Genomic DNA, 17,963 nt, shown 5'->3' on the forward strand with positions numbered 1-17,963 from the left:
AGTGTGGAAACCTAAGTAGCAGTGACCATAACTCGACTGAATTTTACATCCAGTTTGAGGGACAGAAAAGTGAATTCAACACAAGTATTTTAAACTTAAATAAGGGCAATTATGAGGGAATGAAAGCATATCTAGCTGAAGTGACCTGGAAAATTAGGTTAAGAACTAAATCAATAAGAGATGCAATGGCAGACAAGGGACACAGTACAGTTCAAGGAGAAATAAAAATTATGAGGTTGGACTCACCATCCATGGTTAACAAGTTAATGGGAGCATCAAACTTAAAGAAAACATCAATAATTACACATAGATGGAGGGCAACTCAGAAGCCTGGACACAATATAAAACAGCGGAGAATGACAAAATTAATAAGGAGAGATAAATTATAGTACAAGAGAAAGCTAGCTAGATATACAAAAGCATACATTGAAGAGTTTCGACAAATATTTTTTCAGAAAATAATTATCAGAATGTACGTTGATCCTATAGAAAACAAGTCTGGGAATTCAAAACGGAAAATAAGGAGATTTGTAAAAGAAATGGAGAGATCAGGAGATCAACATCTGAATGTATGCTGTTTTTAATATGCAAATTGGTTAACATTTGTTGCCAGGAATAGACAGGCGTGGAATTGCAAATTATAAATTTAAGGACTATTAGGGCCACCATGCCATGAAGGTCATGAAATAGCAACTCGCAATTAACCACCCCATGCTTTACACAAAGTTTCACATTAATTGCCCATTAAACTCCATTAAATTTAGTATAGACGGGTGAGCCTGACCTCAGTGGTGGGCAAGTTGTTGGAGGGAATCCTGAGGGACAGGATGTATATGTATTTGAAAAGGCAAGGACTGATTCGGGATAGTCAACATGGCTTTGTGCGTGGGAAATCATGTCTCACAAACTTGATTGAGTTTTTTGATGAAGTAACAAAGAAGATTGATGAGGGCAGAGCAGTAGATGTGATCTATATGGACTTCAGTAAGACATTCGACAAGGTTCCCCATGGGAGACTGATTAGCAAGGTTATATCTCATGGAATACAGGGAGAACTAGCCATTTGGATACAGAGGCTCAAAGGTAGAAGATAGAGGATGGTGGTGGAGGGTTGTTTTTCAGACTGGAGGCCTGTGACCAGTGGAGTGCCACAAGGATCGGTGCTGGGTCCTCTACTTTTTGTCATTTACATAAATGATTTGGATGCAAGCATAAGAGGTACAGTTAGTAAGTTTGCAGATGACACCAAAATTGGAGGTGTAGTGGACGCGAAGAGGGTTACCTCAGATTACAACAGGATCTGGACCAGATGGGCCAATGGGCTGAGAAGTGGCTGATGTAGTTTAATTCAGATAAATGTGAGGTGCTGCATTTTGGGAAAGCAAATCTTAGCAGGACTTATACACTTAATGGTAAGGTCTGAGGGAGTGTTGCTGAACAAAGGGACCTTGGAGTGCAGGTTCATAGCTCCTTGAAAGTGGAGTCGCAGGTAGATAGGATAGTGAAGGCAGCGTTTTGTATGCTTTCCTTTATTGGTCAGAGTATTGAGTACAGGAGTTGGGAGGCCAAGTTGCGGCTGTACAGGACATTGGTCAGGCCACTGTTGGAATATTGTGTGCAATTCTGGTCTCCTTCCTATTGGAAAGATGTTGCGAAACTTGAAAGGATTCAGAAAAGATTTACAAGGATGTTGCCAGGGTTGGAGGATCTGAGCTACAGGGAGAGGCTGAATAGGCTGGGGCTGTTTTCCCTGGAGCATCGGAGGCTGAAGGGTGACCTTATAGAGGTTTACAAAATTATGAGGAGCATGGATAGGATAAATAGGCAAAATCTTTTCCCTGGGGTCGGGGAGTCCAGAACTAGAGGGCATAGGTTTAGGGTGAGATGGGAAAGATATAAAAGAGACCTAAGGGGCAACTTTTTCATGCAGAGGGTGGTACGTGTATGGAAAGAGCTGCCAGAGGATGTGGTGAGGCTGGTACAATTGCAACATTTAAGAGGCATTTGGATGGGTATATGAATAGAAAGGGTTTGGAGGGATATGGGCCGGGTGCTGCAGGTGGGACTAGATTGGGTTGGGATATCTGGTCGGCATGGACGGGTTGGACCGAAGGGTCTGTTTCCATGCTGTACATCTCTATGACTCTAAGTAACCTTTTAACTAGCTGATAATTGTCAATGGCTGCCAGCTAATTTCTCTTGCCTAGAAAGTCAACTTGCATAAAATTCCCAGATTTTATACTTTTATTCTTAGTTCACCTTTGTTCCTTTTTCCAGCAACACATTTTCAGCTCCTTTTTCCCCTGCCCTAGTTCAATTTTCTTTCCCTCTACTTCTGCTTGGTACTCATTCGGCACTAAATTCACACACACTGATTCACAATCACTGTTCAGTCCTTCCTCTACATTTATCTTAATACTTAAATCTCACTGGTCCCATTTAACCTATTTGTCCACAAACATTTGTTCCATTGTTCACACAAGTCCAAGATGCCATGTTGTTTTACTCATCACTGAACCACAGAATAATGGTGTTATCAAATCGCACTTCTGATATCTGGGTAAACATACACAAACAAGTCTAATGAATGACATGCTGGGAGATGCCCTTCTCCAACACAATCTGTGTTGGTGTGAATTCTCACATGGCTTTAAAGTATAATTCATCAGTGCACCATCAGTGCTCACAAGATGGCTTCCCCCCCCTCTCCCCCAACTTGTTCCTGATTTGCTGTTCAATTACATCAAATATGCCAATTTTTACCCTTGTGCCAGGCAGCTAGGTGCTTTCAACTGTCAGTGAACTTTCTGCAGACTTTCCCTTACTATCGCGACAACACCACCTGCTACCTGTTGCCAAGTACTGGAACGCATACAATTTCCTTAATTTCTTTCAAATGTTAGTCATGAATTTGCTGCATTATCATTCTATTAATTCCTTTCTAACTCTAACCTGCAATCAGTAAAAATTAAGTTAATGGGGACATAGAAGAATTATACTGATTCTGTTTTGTTTATGTGGATGAAAATTTTTAAAATTAAATAGTTTATGGCTTTATCTTGCTTTATTTCTCTGCACATGAGGGGATTGGGGAAGAAAAACAGAGATTGACTATGATTCAATTTTTCCTTGCTCTGCATAAACATTTAACTTACATTCTGAATCTTCAAGTGTGCTAGGCTGACTAAATCAAGTACTTACTTAATTTATTTGAAGTTCAGTAGTTCAGTTCACATTCGTTCATGCAGATGAAACTTTCTTTTTCCAATACTTTAAAAGGACTACTGTCGCCTTCTACGGAATTTCATTGGCAAATAAACTTTAATTCTTCTGGATATCCCCAGATAATTTCCAAGCACATGTTCATTAGCACACATCCAGTAACATGCCCCTTGGCAACATACATGATTTATATTGACAACTCCAAATAATATGCAGTATAGTGTATTGATTCACTGTAATGCAAGATGTGTGAGATTTAATATATATGTACATAAATAGAATTTATAGTTTGTTTAGTGAACTAGAGCAAGTGGGTGTTGATCTGTGCCTCAGAAGGGTTTAATTAATAACTTGTAAGAATTTCTGTAATCATGGTAATTTATTTAGCATATCAGAGAGAGGGAGATTGATAGATCGAACCAAGAGAAAGGGGTTTTGTTTTCATTGGATGAGTTGTATGAGAAATCAATTGTGCATTATGATTCAATTAGTAGGATTCAGAATTTTGTTTAGTTTCGGGGAAACACCCACAGCTTAAAGGAACCTTTTGATTTTTGGTTTGGTGGAAGCTGGATATACGAAACACTTGCTCCAGGAAAAGTGGAGCAGGTTACACTTGCACCAGGTTACAATTATGGAAGGAATATCATTTGAAAATTCCAGACCAAAGTGTTTGGTTAAAACACTGAGGAGTCATTTGATGCATTGCAGAAATTCCCTTCCAGACCCATGACTACCTCCATTTCAAAGGACAAGGACCGCACTTACATGGGACCACCACTACTTGCACATTCCCCTCCAATCTACTCACCATCCTGACTTGTACATGTTTTATCATCCTATCAGTGCAAAATCTTGCAATTCCCTCCCTAATGACATTGTGGATCTATCTACAGTACATCAACTTCAGCAGTTCAAGGAGACAACTCATCATCTTCAAAGGTGCAACTAGGGACAGGCAATAAATGCTAGCCAGTCAGTGATGCCCACACAGCATAAATATATTTTAAAAACTGTATTGTAAAAATCCTTCCCTCTAGTAGAGAATCAAGCAGATTCTCATTCATTCAATCACTAAGAATGAGGGCTAACAATAACTGAGCAATGCACTGGAGTTAATCAACGTCAAGAGAATAAAGATCCTGAAAACCATTTTACCAGACTAATAAAACAATAAAAAATAATGTTTCAACTACCACAGACTAAAACAAATTTACAGGTGAATTACATGTTAAAGTGTCAGAATTAGTACGTACTTGTAATTACACTAATTCCATACTGGAGTCAACTCCGTCAAAACTTCACAGAAGGTAAGCATTGCTTTTTATTCATTCCTGGACACAATTTATGCATCATCATTCTGCCCCAATCATTTCTGCTGATGGTGTTTCATCACAAGGCCAAACTCAAGAACCGTCTAGGAAATGTGCAATGTTGTTTTGGTGAAAATGCACTTGCAATGATTCAGTATAGTCTTGTCAAAAATTATAAAGCAATAAGCCAACTATGTTTGTAATAACATGCTTAGGTCCTGTCAGCCTTGGGTCAATGATAGCTCTTCCCTTGATGTGAAAGGTCACAGGCTCAAGTTCCTTATCACAGTCTTGCGCTGTTCCTTCTGTGCAATTTTATGGGACAGCAGCATTGTTTTCAAGTGCCATTTTCCAAAAAGGACAAAACTGACGACCCATCAGCTGACTCAGGAAAGCACAGAGGTTCCACATCACTATTAAAAATTAAGCAGGAGAGTTCTACCAGCTATCCTTGCCAATATTTCTCCCATAACCAACATAACTCAACAATACATTATTTGGTAACGACTATCCAGTGTCCTGAAATGCCAAAGATAGTTTTTTTTTTAAAGTAGTACCTGTGATGGAAATGCAGAAACTGCAACATGACCACCAAATTGTTGTGAAGGTTGCTCATCCATAACGTAACAGAAAGAGGATCCTTTTACCTAAGATATTAAAGGGAGCAAGTTTACTAATATAACATCATTACCTTGTCGATTATCCTTCAATAAATTCATTACATGTGCATTTACATTCACATCACAACATTTGGAATAAAACAGCTCTCTCCTAAAATTATGATTCAATTCCAGTTTTGTACCTGCATGACGGAATAAAAGTAATCCAGTTATGTACTAGGACAAGCTCACAGCATTGTTTTTGCCTCCATTTTTATGGGAAGCATGGTGGCTCAGTTGTTAGCACAGCGCCAGGGACCCAGACCCAATTCCAGCCTCGAGTGACTGTCTGTGTGGAGTTTTCACATTCTCCCCGTGGGTTTCCTCCAGGAATTTTGGTTTCATCCCACAATACATAGATGTGCAGGTTAGGTGAATTGGCCATGCTAAATTGCCCACAGTGTTCAGGGATGTGCAGGTTCGTTGCATTAGGTAAAAACAATGACTGCTGATGCTGGAAACCAGATTCTGGAGTAGAGTGGTGCTGGAAAAGCACAGCAGTTCAGGCAGCATCCGAGGAGCTGGAAAATCGACATTTCGGGCAAAAGCCCTTCATCAGGAATACAGGCAGAGTGCCTGAAGGGTGGAGAGATAAATGAGAGGAGGATGGGGGTGGGGGTGGGGGTGGGAAGAAAGTAGCATAGAGTACAATAGGTGAATGGGGGTGGTGTTGAAGGTGATAGGTCAGGGAGGAGAGTGGGGGAAGCTAGCAAAGAGTACAATGGGTGGATGGGGGTGGGATGAAAGTGATAGGTCAGAGAGGAGGGTGGAGTGGATAGGTGGAAAAGAAGATAGGCTGGTAGGACAGGTCACAGGGACGGTGCTGAGTTGGAAGTTTGGAACTGGGGTGAGGTGGGGGAAGGGGAAATGAGGAAACTGGTGAAGTCCACATTGATGCCCTGAGGTTGAAGTGTTCCGAGGCGGAAGATGAGGCGTTCTTCCTCCAGACGTCGGGTGGTGAGGGAGCGCCGGTGAAGGAGGCCCACATTGTGACATTCAGCTGAATGACAAATCTAAGTACATACTCCTAGATATTTCAGTGCCATATTGATGTACCACCTTGAAGGTGCAATTTTACAGATGCAATTCTAAACTTTTTAAATGACACCTTGACATAATAGCAAACTTGAATTTTACAAAAAATCTAAAGCAATAAATTGATAATTTAAATAAATGTGTAATGAAAGGAAATGGCCATTAATACGTGTCAAGCAGCAGTACTAACAAATAAAATCCCAATTTTTGGCTAATAATAATAATAATAATGAGCTGAAGCGCAATAGTCTCGGATCCTAATTCCACGGAGGGGGATTAGATAAAGGCTGAGCTAACAAGTTGAATTTAACTAACACTAATTTAGGCTGACTCTAGAGGCATACATTCAAGAGTTGACCTTGGTGGAATTCATCCAGAAGTGGGGTTCTGAAGCAGGCTACCTTTCAACCTCGATTCCCTGCCTGTTTTATGGATAGATGAAGGAAACATGGATCTATGACTGGCTCACTTTCAGGGTCCACACAAACACACCATCTCTGTCAGTCACTCATTTGTTCACTCCCTAACTCATGCATTCCTTCACATACACAAGATTACACTCTGTCTTGCACATAACCACACACATGACCACTTATGGGTTGAGGGTGAGGATGGAGAAGGGAGAGAAAAGAAGAGAAATCAACAAGAATGAAAAATTCAAGTTAGGCAGGGAAAGGTGTGAGGCAACTATGTATGGGATCTGTTCAATCGTTACTCAGAATTTATACTACATAACTGTCTTCTATTTCCTGAGTAACTACTTTATTAAAATTTTCATTGGAATCCTCTGAAGTCTCTGATTTAAATTGAGGAATTGTGGAGAGATTAGAGGAATTACCCAGTGGAATCTTCAGTTTCCTAAGCAATTCCTTTGGAATCTGCTACTATGCACAACTCCAATCCATGCTGGCAGAAGGTCTGCCTCGGCAGTGGAAATTTCAGGTCAATATCACTGTGCAATTCAACTTTTGAGAGTAGACATATTCTGATAAATTCGCACTCCATTCCTTCCAATGCTAACATTAGAAGGTAGTTTCAAAAATGCTTTTGTAGAAAAAAAGTCATTTTTTCCCCCCAATCAGTTTAAATTGCAATAACTTGTATATTCATTCCTTTTGGCAGTGTTACAAACACTCTGTTGGATGATACCATATTATCGAAAGATGGCCAACAACTAGAGCTATGAATGCTTACCTCTTCTGGATACTGTACTAAATAACTTGAAAGATGGTGAAGATCCACTACTGTTGATATTCTCTCAGTTGTCACCTCTGCAGATCTGTCTCTTTACATGACGTCTTGATAGAAGACCATCATGCTGCTGTAAACATTGAGATGATAGTACAGATTTCAATTCAGTCATTAGCTCTGCCCACAATTGTAAAAACTTAAAAAAATACTGTGAATAATTAATGTACTTCAGTTCAAAATCTAGTTCTGCAGCACTTGATTTTTCAGCGCGAGAGATACTACCCACCCCCATGTAGTTTTCATGAAATCGTGACAACAATTATGATGCTTTATTTTGCACCAGTGTCTTTAGCCACTATTACCAACCAGTGGCTGATGGGTGATGGACTTATACACTTAGTAAATGACTCATAACTCTAATGTGCAACTCACAACTGGTTCAACACATATCCAGTGAAAGACATAGCATGATGAAGAATGTGATAGAGTAGACCACTGAAGGGTAGTAAAGAATGCTTCCTCCATGTCAATCACTCCACAAGTACTTGCAGAACATGTGAACCAACACCAGCAATCAGCCAAGGAAGATGCAACCAATACATCTCCTTTTTGATTGAGCCACCCAACAATCCCAAGTCTTGTTACTGACCATTGCAGCAAAATGGATGCTTCGATACTAAATGCTAACATAACACAAACATTGCAAATGAAAGTTAATCAATCTGTCCATGCAATACTACATATGAAATAAACTACCTTTGTACATTCTTTGTGACTGTCTGGACTCTCCAATCCCAATGGCTGCGACACGGATGGAGGTAAGCAGCTGACTTGCAATGAGGGAGACTAAAGGTAGCCTTGCAGGACAAACTCTCACATCTAAGCACAGAAACGTGATACTGTCCCGACCTTTGAGCCATGAGGCCCTGGTTCAAATTCCAGAGGTGTGTCATAACATATCTGGACTGGTCGATTGAAAACGTAGAAAGTCTACATAAAAATGTGGGTGGCAATAGCCTGGACTGCCTGGCTGACAGGCAACAAGAGAACTGACAGTGTGGGAGGGCAAATGCTGCCCACCTGGAGAGGGAACACCAACTTCATGGTCACTGTTGCCAGTGCCATTCAATCTTAGCTGTATACTGGAGAAAAGACTGCTCTAATATGCAGAGCATTAATATCCCAGCTAGGACAGCCCCAATCTGAACCTGCATGACACGGATTTCAACTTGCAAAAGAGCAGTTTACACTTGCATTGCAACAAGCTGATCTTGTATAGCATCAGTGACAGTTACCACAACAACATTCGAACATTAAATGGTTTCTGCTTGTACTATAGCAGAAGTAGAGGCACTAGTCCTCATGGATTGCCAACAGAGTGTTCTTCTGAAATAGCAACCACTTCATTAGTGATGATTAGCTGCAACCTCTACACAAAGCCCTGTGCCAAGTTGTTGCTGGTCTCCTCCTTGGGAGAGATCAGATTTTCAGGCAGACGAATCAAAAATCGCAATGAACTGGTTTCTCTTGGTCCTTTTAAGGTCCTCATTTAAATCCTCTTTTACCTATCTCACAGTAGAGGCAGTGGAGAAGATCTGGGAAGAAGTGGAGGAAGAAGTGGAGGCAGTTATTAACTTGGTCCTTGGCCTAGTAATCCTCATGGCTGGTATCTCACTACTATAATTGCGTCAGTTGGTCATAGCCCTCAATGATGGGGCTGAAGGCTGTGGTGAACCTGCATCAGCTATTTCTGCAACCTCACCTGTTGTTAATGCTCTTAGCCCTCAAACTATACAGTTTCAGCAGTGCCACTGGGAGTAACGGCCATTGCTGGGAACCACACAGCTGAGGAAATGTGTCACCTTCCCAACTAGAGAATGCGGTCAAGGATCTCAAGGGATCAACCGCCTGGTACTGATGATGCTTAGTGAGAACAGAGGACACCTCATTGTGGGAACTACCAGTGTGGAGCACAGAGAGGGATCATGCAATATACAGCATGGAACAGAGGACCCACTGGCCACTATTAATACATGAGCAGCTGTGGGGAGAAGCACCAAATTGGCCACTTACACAACATAATTCTTCTGTCCCCCACTTTCTGTGCCCCTGGTAAAATGGTATGGAAATAGAAACACAATAGGCAATCTACTTCTTGCCCTTTTATACACACTCCCTACTGTAATGAGATACAACTCACTTCAAGAAGTGGAGGCAAGCCACGGATGGTGTTAATTTTGTTAAAAGAATAGACAATGAATCAATTTTAGAGTTTCATTTGTGAGCCAAAGGAGTATGGAGATTTAGATTAGATTAGATTACATTACATTACAGTGTGGAAACAGGCCCTTCGGCCCAACAAGTCCACACCGACCTGCCGAAGCGCAACCCACCCATACCCCTACATTTACCCTTACCTAACACTACGGGCAATTTAGCATGGCCAATTCACCTTACCTGCACATCTTTGGACTGTGGGATGAAACCGGAGCACCCGGAGGAAACCCACGCAGACACTGGGAGAACGTGCAAACTCCACACAGTGAGTCACCTGAGGCGGGAATTGAACCCGGATCTCTGGCGCTGTGAGGCAGCAGTGCTAACCACTATGCCACCGTGCCGCCCACAAGGATTTGTTTTTTTTAAACATGCATTCTCACAAACCTTTAAACGCTTAAGATGACCAGTTCATAGAGTCAGAGATGTACAGCACGGAAACAGTCTGACTCGTCCAAGCTGACCAGATATCCCAACCCAATCTAGTCCCACCTGCCAGCATTTGGCCTTTATCTGTGCATTAGAAAGGTACAGCAAAACACGACTCTTGCCTAACCACAGAAGTTGAGTGACATGCAGAAAGTCTAAACAATCGAAGAGGTCTGGCAATCTATGTGCAGGTGTGGCAAAGAGAAAATTGCTGGAAGCAGTTTTTGGGAAACTCATGCATTTGTTCTGAAGATAGTGACTGTGATTTTAGTTTGCAATTTATTTCAGCTATCACTAGGATAGACAGCACGTGAAAGGAAACATATCTCGTAACTGCACAGATATTTGTAATTAACAAAATAAGTTTCAACTGTCCTCGCCAAAGGGTAAGCAAGGAGCTTCAATGTGAAGATTGTGATGGCTCTTCACTGACATTTGGATGTTTTAAGTATTTATTGGAACAAGAGGGATACTGTGAAGTTGAATTCGTTTTCCCCAATGTTTGTAATGAAATCTTTCTGACTTCTCATTTTGTCACATGGAATGTAGTTTGTGTTATTTTCTTGCATGACAAATAATTTATTGGGTGTTAAAAGCGTAATGGCAGCTTCTTGTGAATACAACATCAAGTAAACACTACAGTTTTTAAAAAAGTTAGAATCTAACAAGTCAAGTTTCACCCTGGGATCATACCTTTCCAATATTAACATCAACTGAGCTCATAAGAGTAGGTGACTGAGGTGAAGATGCTGAAGACACAAAGTACCATGGAAAGGTAAAGACATTCTCTTTCAACCAGGCCATCCTACCACCTTTACAAAACATTAACTTGTACCTGCATATAAAGCTGATATCTAAGTGAATCACTTAAAACTGCTATCAAGAGGTTGAAAGTACATGATTGCCCTTACTCCGTTAAAAATGCACCTTTTGTCAGAGACTGCCCATGCACACAGTCACCAAAGCAATGTACAAAATAAGGCACTATCTGTATATCATAAACATGTGGCAACATACTCTCACCTCATAGGTTAACAATATGATCAAGACATGTTTACAAAATAGTTTGTTTTAAAGAACAGCTACGTTCCAATGGCAAGAGATCAAAAATTTTACTTAATTTTGAATACTTTCAGCACTTCATACATAACTGTGAGTATATTAAGCATCCAGTCGGGATAGGTTCATTTTCACGGATATGCCTTGTCAAACTTAGGCAGAGGGCAGGCAAAGTAGCATTGCATGTTGCAATGTGAAGGTGAACTATTTTTCTGCTAGCAGTTAACTGACAAACCTAATCTTAAAAATATTTATCCAAAATAAATTCAATTTCGACATGAGGGCAGGCAGTGCTCTTCTCTAAAGATTTGCATATCCTTCGCATGAACTGCAATGGAGTCATGAGTGATGTACACAGCATCAGCCTGAACATTTCATAACCTTATAGTCTGAGCATATCCACTGAACTCTTTTGATAAGAGTAAAATTGCACTGCTATTTGAATTCAATCCTTGTGCATTGGGAATGAGCTACACACTACACATATATTGCTCGCTCCATGTCAAAACTCATTTCCTGCATTACAGCATAACAAGCCATCCATGCTCATTTTCATTGTCTCCCAGAAGATGGTCAACTGTGAACCAAAAAGAATACAGCCATTGACTTGTGACTGGAAATGTTATGCTCCATTTTATTAATCAAATTTGCAAATGCTTTTGATACTTTGAAATTAAATTCCACAATTCCATTTTTTTCTAGGACATCAGAAACAAATTATCACTGAGTAAGTAACATCTCTGCAAAAAATGCCCTTCTCACTGACCAATATAAACTGACTAAATACCCCAATAGGCAAAAGACTATATTGAACACCTGTATTCACAAAATGTAGCCAAAACAGTCCAGAAGTTTAATAATTCTTCACCTTTGTTGCAAGATTACCATTGTGTCACAACCGTTGTTCTCATGTGCAGACGAAGATCAACGTTGTTCAGATGCAGTAATATATCTTGACTCTGCCCCTACATATTGGGCAGAATTTTTTTCCCTGCCCCGATCTCCCACCACCTCCTGCACTCATTGAGTATGGACTTGGTGAGGACCATCTATATGAAATGAAGGATGATTCTGAGTGAAGATCTCATCATCTTCTGACCTATGTTTGGTTAAATCCAGGCCGGAAGGGCTTACATGCTGTCAACCCACCCAAACACCAACTAAGGCCTTCAAGGTGACAACTACTGACCACTTAAGGGTTTCTTCTTACCATTACTGGTTAACTGACATGCCATGCAGGCAGCTTTGCCTGCACCCTTGTTGGCAATGGGTGTGATCCCTCACTGATCAAGGGACCTGGCTTCAGAAAAGCGGAGGCTGCTCAGAGCCCGTTCCCTTTCTCTTTCTCAGACTCCACTCACCGGTATTGCTTGAGCTTGAAGGTTGAGTAGTATGTAACACTTACGAAAGTGCAATAGGCTAGTCAACTGAAAGTTTGTGTTGGCATGTATCCTTCTCCCCCCATCACTCAAGGAAATATTTTGACCCTTTATATTCATCTATCTATCCAAACTGATTTCTCATGCTGACATTGTTTCTACTGTTTACAGTGGAAGTAAATCCAAATGCTCGTAACTCAAATTTCTATTGACCTTCATTCGTGTACACTTGAATTAAAATTGCATTGAATTTAAATTATCCACGTGCAATTCAAGGCAAGTTATGAAAACATGTCTTTAAATGGTACAAATCTCAACTCAAATGGGAACTTGAAAAATGTAGAGATGCAAAATTTGAGCACAACAGAGAAGCAAAATGAACTTAACGATGACACAAGAGATTTTATCATTCTCACATTGGACTGAGAATTGGGGGGGGGGGGGGTCTTCTTCCATTTATAATTCAATTAAGAACCAACAAATGTCTGTAAATTTGAACAGCTCACATCAGACACTTTCTAGGTTTTCATACAATTGAATAAGATTATTTAACACATTTTACAGATTCACCTGATGTCTCATCCATAACTCTCTAGACTGGCCTCACTGTTATTCTATTAAGTACTAAAATGTCAAAGTGATTTACAGTGAATGATCTCATCACAAAACAGCTCAAATATATCTATATATCTATTTGAATGCGAATTCAAATTATCCAGGATTTTATAAATTATGTCTCAATTTGCAGGACGAAGTGGGGGGGGGGGGGGGGGGGGGGGGGGGGGGGGGGGGGGTAGGCGCGTTATTTTTGAACAATCGGGAGATGTCTGAAGGATAAAAGAGGACATTTTGTACTTGTTCTTGTTGGACATGTTTGCTTGTTGCCCAGTCAGTGAGCATAATTTGACTTTGACAAGGTATTCACAGCACAGTAAAAAATGATAGCTGAGCACATGTCCCCTCAATACTGTATTAATAAAGATTGTTGGCTACATTTAAACAGAAAATGTCAACAGTCGATTCGCCTGGGAAAAGCAGCATGATAGCAAAATAAAAACAAATTCAGTAAGTTCTCACTCATAAGGTGCAGGGTTATCAGCTGATTTTATCAAATTGAACTCAGAGCTGAGATCAACTGGAGAGTCATAGAGATGTACAGCATGGAATCAGACCTTTTGGTCCAACTCGTCTATGCTGACCAGATATCCTAAATTAATGTTGTGGTTCTGTTCGCCGAGCTGGAAATTTGTGATGCAGACATTTCGTCCCCTGTCTAGGTGACATCCTCAGTGCTTGGGAGCCTCCTGTGAAGTGCTTCTGTGATGTTTCCTCCAGCATTTATAGCGATTTGTACCTGCCGCTTCCGGAGCAAGCCAGAGGAAACATCACAGAAGCGCTTCACAGGAGGCTCCCAAGCACTGAGGATGTCACCTAGACAGGGGACAAAACGTCTGCAACACAAATTCCCAGCTCGGCGAACAGAACCACAACAATGAGCACCCGAGCTACAAATCTTCTCCTAAACTTTGAACACCCTAAATTAATCTAGTTCCATCTGCCAGCACCTGGTCCATATCCCTCTAAACCCTTCCTATTCATATACCCATCCCGATGCCTTTTAAATGTAATTTTACCAGCCTCCATTACTTCCTTTGGCTCTCGTTTCATACACACATCACCCTCTGTGAAAAAGTTGCCCCTCAGGTCCCTTTTATATCTTTCCTCCCTCACCTTAAACTAGGAAGTCTTTTCGACCTCCCAACCTGGGGAAAAGACCTTGGCTATTCACCCTATCCATGTCCCTCATAATTTAATAAATCTCTATAAGGTCACCCCTCAGCCTCCGACACTCCAGGGAAAACAGCCCCAGCCTATTCAGCCTCTCCAAGTAGCTCAAATCCTCCAACCCTGGCAACATCCTTGTAAATCTTTTCTGAACCCTTTCAAGTTTCAGAACATCCTTCTGAGAAAGTGCATAAGGTATGAGCAGGTAGGGAAAGAGTTAAGTTTAGGGTTGCTTGACAAAGGCTCAGCTAGCATGGGTTTGACCAGATAAGAACTTGCAGTAAACAATGAGGTGCTGGAGGCAAGGATAGCGGTTTAACAAGGTAAAGAACATTCACTGTGTAATGCCAGTTAATAAGGTAAAAAACATCCATTGTGTCGTGCCAGATGGCTTAATCTTTACCGTTGATGCTCGCTGATGGTAATGGTCACCCAATTAATACAGACATTGCTTTATGTGGATGCTGCTCCCTGTAAGTGACTATATAATTCCGTAAGAATCTGCTGTTTGAAAGGCAGAGAACTCATGTCTTTGTGTACGTGGGCGATCGCTTTCTCTCTCTCCATGGCTCGGAATAAAAGGTAAAGATGGTACAGACATACTGCGTTTCTGACTGCTTGCTTCGACTGATAAGGGGATACAGAAACGGGACGACATTTCCTATAGGAGGGAGACCAGAATTACATGCAGTATTCCAAAACTGGTCTAACCAATATCCTATTCAGATGCAACATGACCTCCCAACACCTATGCTCAATGCACTGACCTACAAAGGCAAAAGATACAAATGCCTTCTTCACTATTTTGTCTACCTGCGAAATCACTTTTCAAGAACTATTCACCTGCACTCCAAGGTCTCTTTGTTCAGCAACACTCACCAGAACCTTCCTGTTATGTGTACAAGTCCTGCCCTGATTTGCGTTTCCAAAATACAGCACCTCACACTTATCTAAATTCAATTCCATCTACCACACCTCAGCCAATTCACCCATCTGATCAAGATCCCGAATGTTCTTCGCTGTCCACTACACCTCCAAGTTTGGTGTCAGCTGCAAACTTACTAACCATACCTCCAATGTTCACAGCCAAATCATTTACATAAATGACAAAAATCAATAGACCTAGCACCAATCCTTGGTGCACACAGCTGGTCACAAGCCTCCGGTCTAAAAAGCAACCCTCCACTACTAGCCTCTGTTTTTGACCTTTGAGCCAATTCTGTTTTGAAATGACTAGCTCTCCCTGTATCCATGTGATCTAACCTTGTGAACCTGTCTACCTTGTTGAAACTTGTTGAACGCCTTCTTGGAGTCCATATAGATCACATCCACTGCTCTGTCCCTAATCAATCCTCTTTGGTAATTCATCAATAAACTCAATCAAGTTAGTGAGACATGATTTCCCATGCACAAAGCCATGTTGACTATCCGTAATCAGTTCTTGCCCTTCCAAATACATGTAAATCCAGTCCTTTAGGATTCCCTCCAACAATATGTCCACCATTGATGTCAGGCTCACCGGTCTATATTGCCCTCGCTTTTCCTTACCACCTTTCTTAAACAGTGGCAACACATTAGCCAACCTCTAGTCTTCTGGCATCTCACCTATGGCTATCGATGATACAAATATCTCAGTACAGGGCCCAGCAATCACTTCTCTCGCTTTTCACAGAGTCCGAGGGAATACCCGCGGTGGTCCCGGGGATTTATTCACCTTTATGCATTTTAAGACATCCAGCACCAACTTCTCGGTAATATGGACATTTTTCAAGATGTCGCTATTTATTTCCCTAAACTCACAATCTTCCAAATTGTTCTCCACAGTAAATACTAGTGCAAAACATTCATTTAGTATCTCCCCTCTCTCCTGCGGCTCAAGGGGCCCTATTTTCTCCCTTGTTATTCTTCTGTCCTTAATGTATTTGTAGAATCCCTTACTACTTTTTTTAAACTTCCTTCAGTGATGTATAACTTTGTTTTACTTTCCACTGCACATCTCAGAATGGACACTTATTTCACTTTCAAAAAAATGAGAGGCTGACTGAAGTTTATTCTTCTCCACTACTAGCTTCTCTCCATGTTTATTTTCCCCAATAAAACAAAAACAGTAAAAATTTAAACCTGCTTGAAAAGAACATTTTAGTATCCAAGATTAATAATTTTGCCATATGCTAAAATGCATGCCCTATACTGGCTGGGCATAAGAAATTAATTAATTGTTTTTTGTCAAATGTTTACAGTTTTCTGATAATACATTATTTTCTACAAAATAAACATTGAACTAATAACAGCTTCTAAATAATTTAGATGGTTTGTGTGTTTTGGAAATGCTAGTTTGAAGCACACAATACAAAGCATTGTGCCACAATCTATTTGTTTCCAAATGTCAAAATATGAAACAACACGCTCTACAGTAACATGAGGCAATCCCCAGGTTGCAAATGGGTTCCAGTTGTAAGTCTGTTTGCAAGTTGATTTATATACAAGTTGGAACAGAATGCAGGAAAATATAAAATAGCTGTTCTTAAATACAGGAAAAGTTTGTATGTTGGACATTTAAAATTACACCAGTATGGTATCTTGTTCATAAGTGAGATCCCTGTCATGCAATACAGTACGCTTTGTTAGTTAAAAAGCAAAGTTGTCGACAGGGCCCTCAACCACATCCAATCCATCACCTGTGTTTCCACCTTGCCCCTTCCCATCACTCAAAACAGCGTGTTTGGGTTCCACTTGTCCTCACTTTTCATCCCACGAGCCTCAGCATTCAAAGGATCATTCACTGCCATTTCAGACAACTCCAACAGAATGCCACCACCAAACACATCTTCCCCTCATGCCTCCGTCTGCATTTCACAGAGAGCATTTCCTCTGGGAAAACCTAGTCCTTTCCTAGACCACTAACACGCATATACAGACTTCCACCCCCTATCCCACCCAACCCCAATGTCACCTTCCCATGTAACTGCAGAATGTGCAGCATCCACCCCTTCACCTCCTCCCTGCTCACCATCCAAGAGCCGAAACTTTCTTTCCAGGTGAAGCTGCATTTCACCTGTACATCCTCCAATCAGGTGTATTGCATTCGCTGTACCCAATGTGGCTGACTCTACTTTGGAGAAACTAAATGCAGACCAGTGAGCATTTTGTAAAACACCTTCTGTCCATGGACAAGCATGATTCTGACCCTTTTGTAGCTGATCATTTTAACACAGCATCCTGCTCGCATGCCACTTGTCTGTCCTTTGCATGCTGCAATGCTCCAGCAAATCACAGTGCAAACATCTCATCTTCAGACGAGGCACTTTACAACCTTCTGGATATTGAGTTCAACACCTTCAGACTGTGGACCCATTCCAATTCCTTCCCTTTCTTCCCTTCCCTTACTTGTGTTGCATTCTCTGTCTCCCGCCCCCCCCCCCCCCCCCCCCCACCCGCCCTGCAGCGGGACTATCTGTTCTTTCCATTCTGACTGTAAGACACATAATTTTTCTGCCATTCTCACATTCCAATCGCTTCATTTCCACGATCGGCAACCTTTCTTCCCCCAGTTCTCTACCCCACCACCATTGTACATATGCTGCCCCCTCCATACTTTACATCAGCTGATGAAG

At 41.2% G+C, this 17,963-nt stretch overlaps 1 protein-coding gene across 3 annotated transcripts in view; it reads right to left on the reverse strand.

Moving 5' to 3' along the window:
- nek7 (NIMA-related kinase 7) overlaps positions 1-17,963 on the reverse strand; it is a 207,595-nt gene that overhangs the window by 114,831 nt on the left and 74,801 nt on the right. For all 3 annotated transcript variants that reach the window (XM_043699781.2, XM_043699783.2, XM_087990837.1), the window contains 2 exons: positions 7,424-7,550; positions 5,093-5,182 (listed from right to left, as the gene is read on the reverse strand). In XM_043699781.2, the coding sequence (XP_043555716.1) occupies positions 5,093-5,155 (63 nt within the window). In that variant the 5' untranslated portion in view covers positions 5,156-5,182; positions 7,424-7,550. The remainder of the gene's footprint in view (positions 1-5,092; positions 5,183-7,423; positions 7,551-17,963) is intronic.

Source organism: Chiloscyllium plagiosum, unplaced genomic scaffold, assembly GCF_037043375.1.
Source record: "Chiloscyllium plagiosum isolate Xiang-an unplaced genomic scaffold, Cpla_swu_hap1 HiC_scaffold_9, whole genome shotgun sequence".
In the NCBI taxonomy this organism is placed as follows: Eukaryota; Metazoa; Chordata; class Chondrichthyes; order Orectolobiformes; family Hemiscylliidae; genus Chiloscyllium; species Chiloscyllium plagiosum.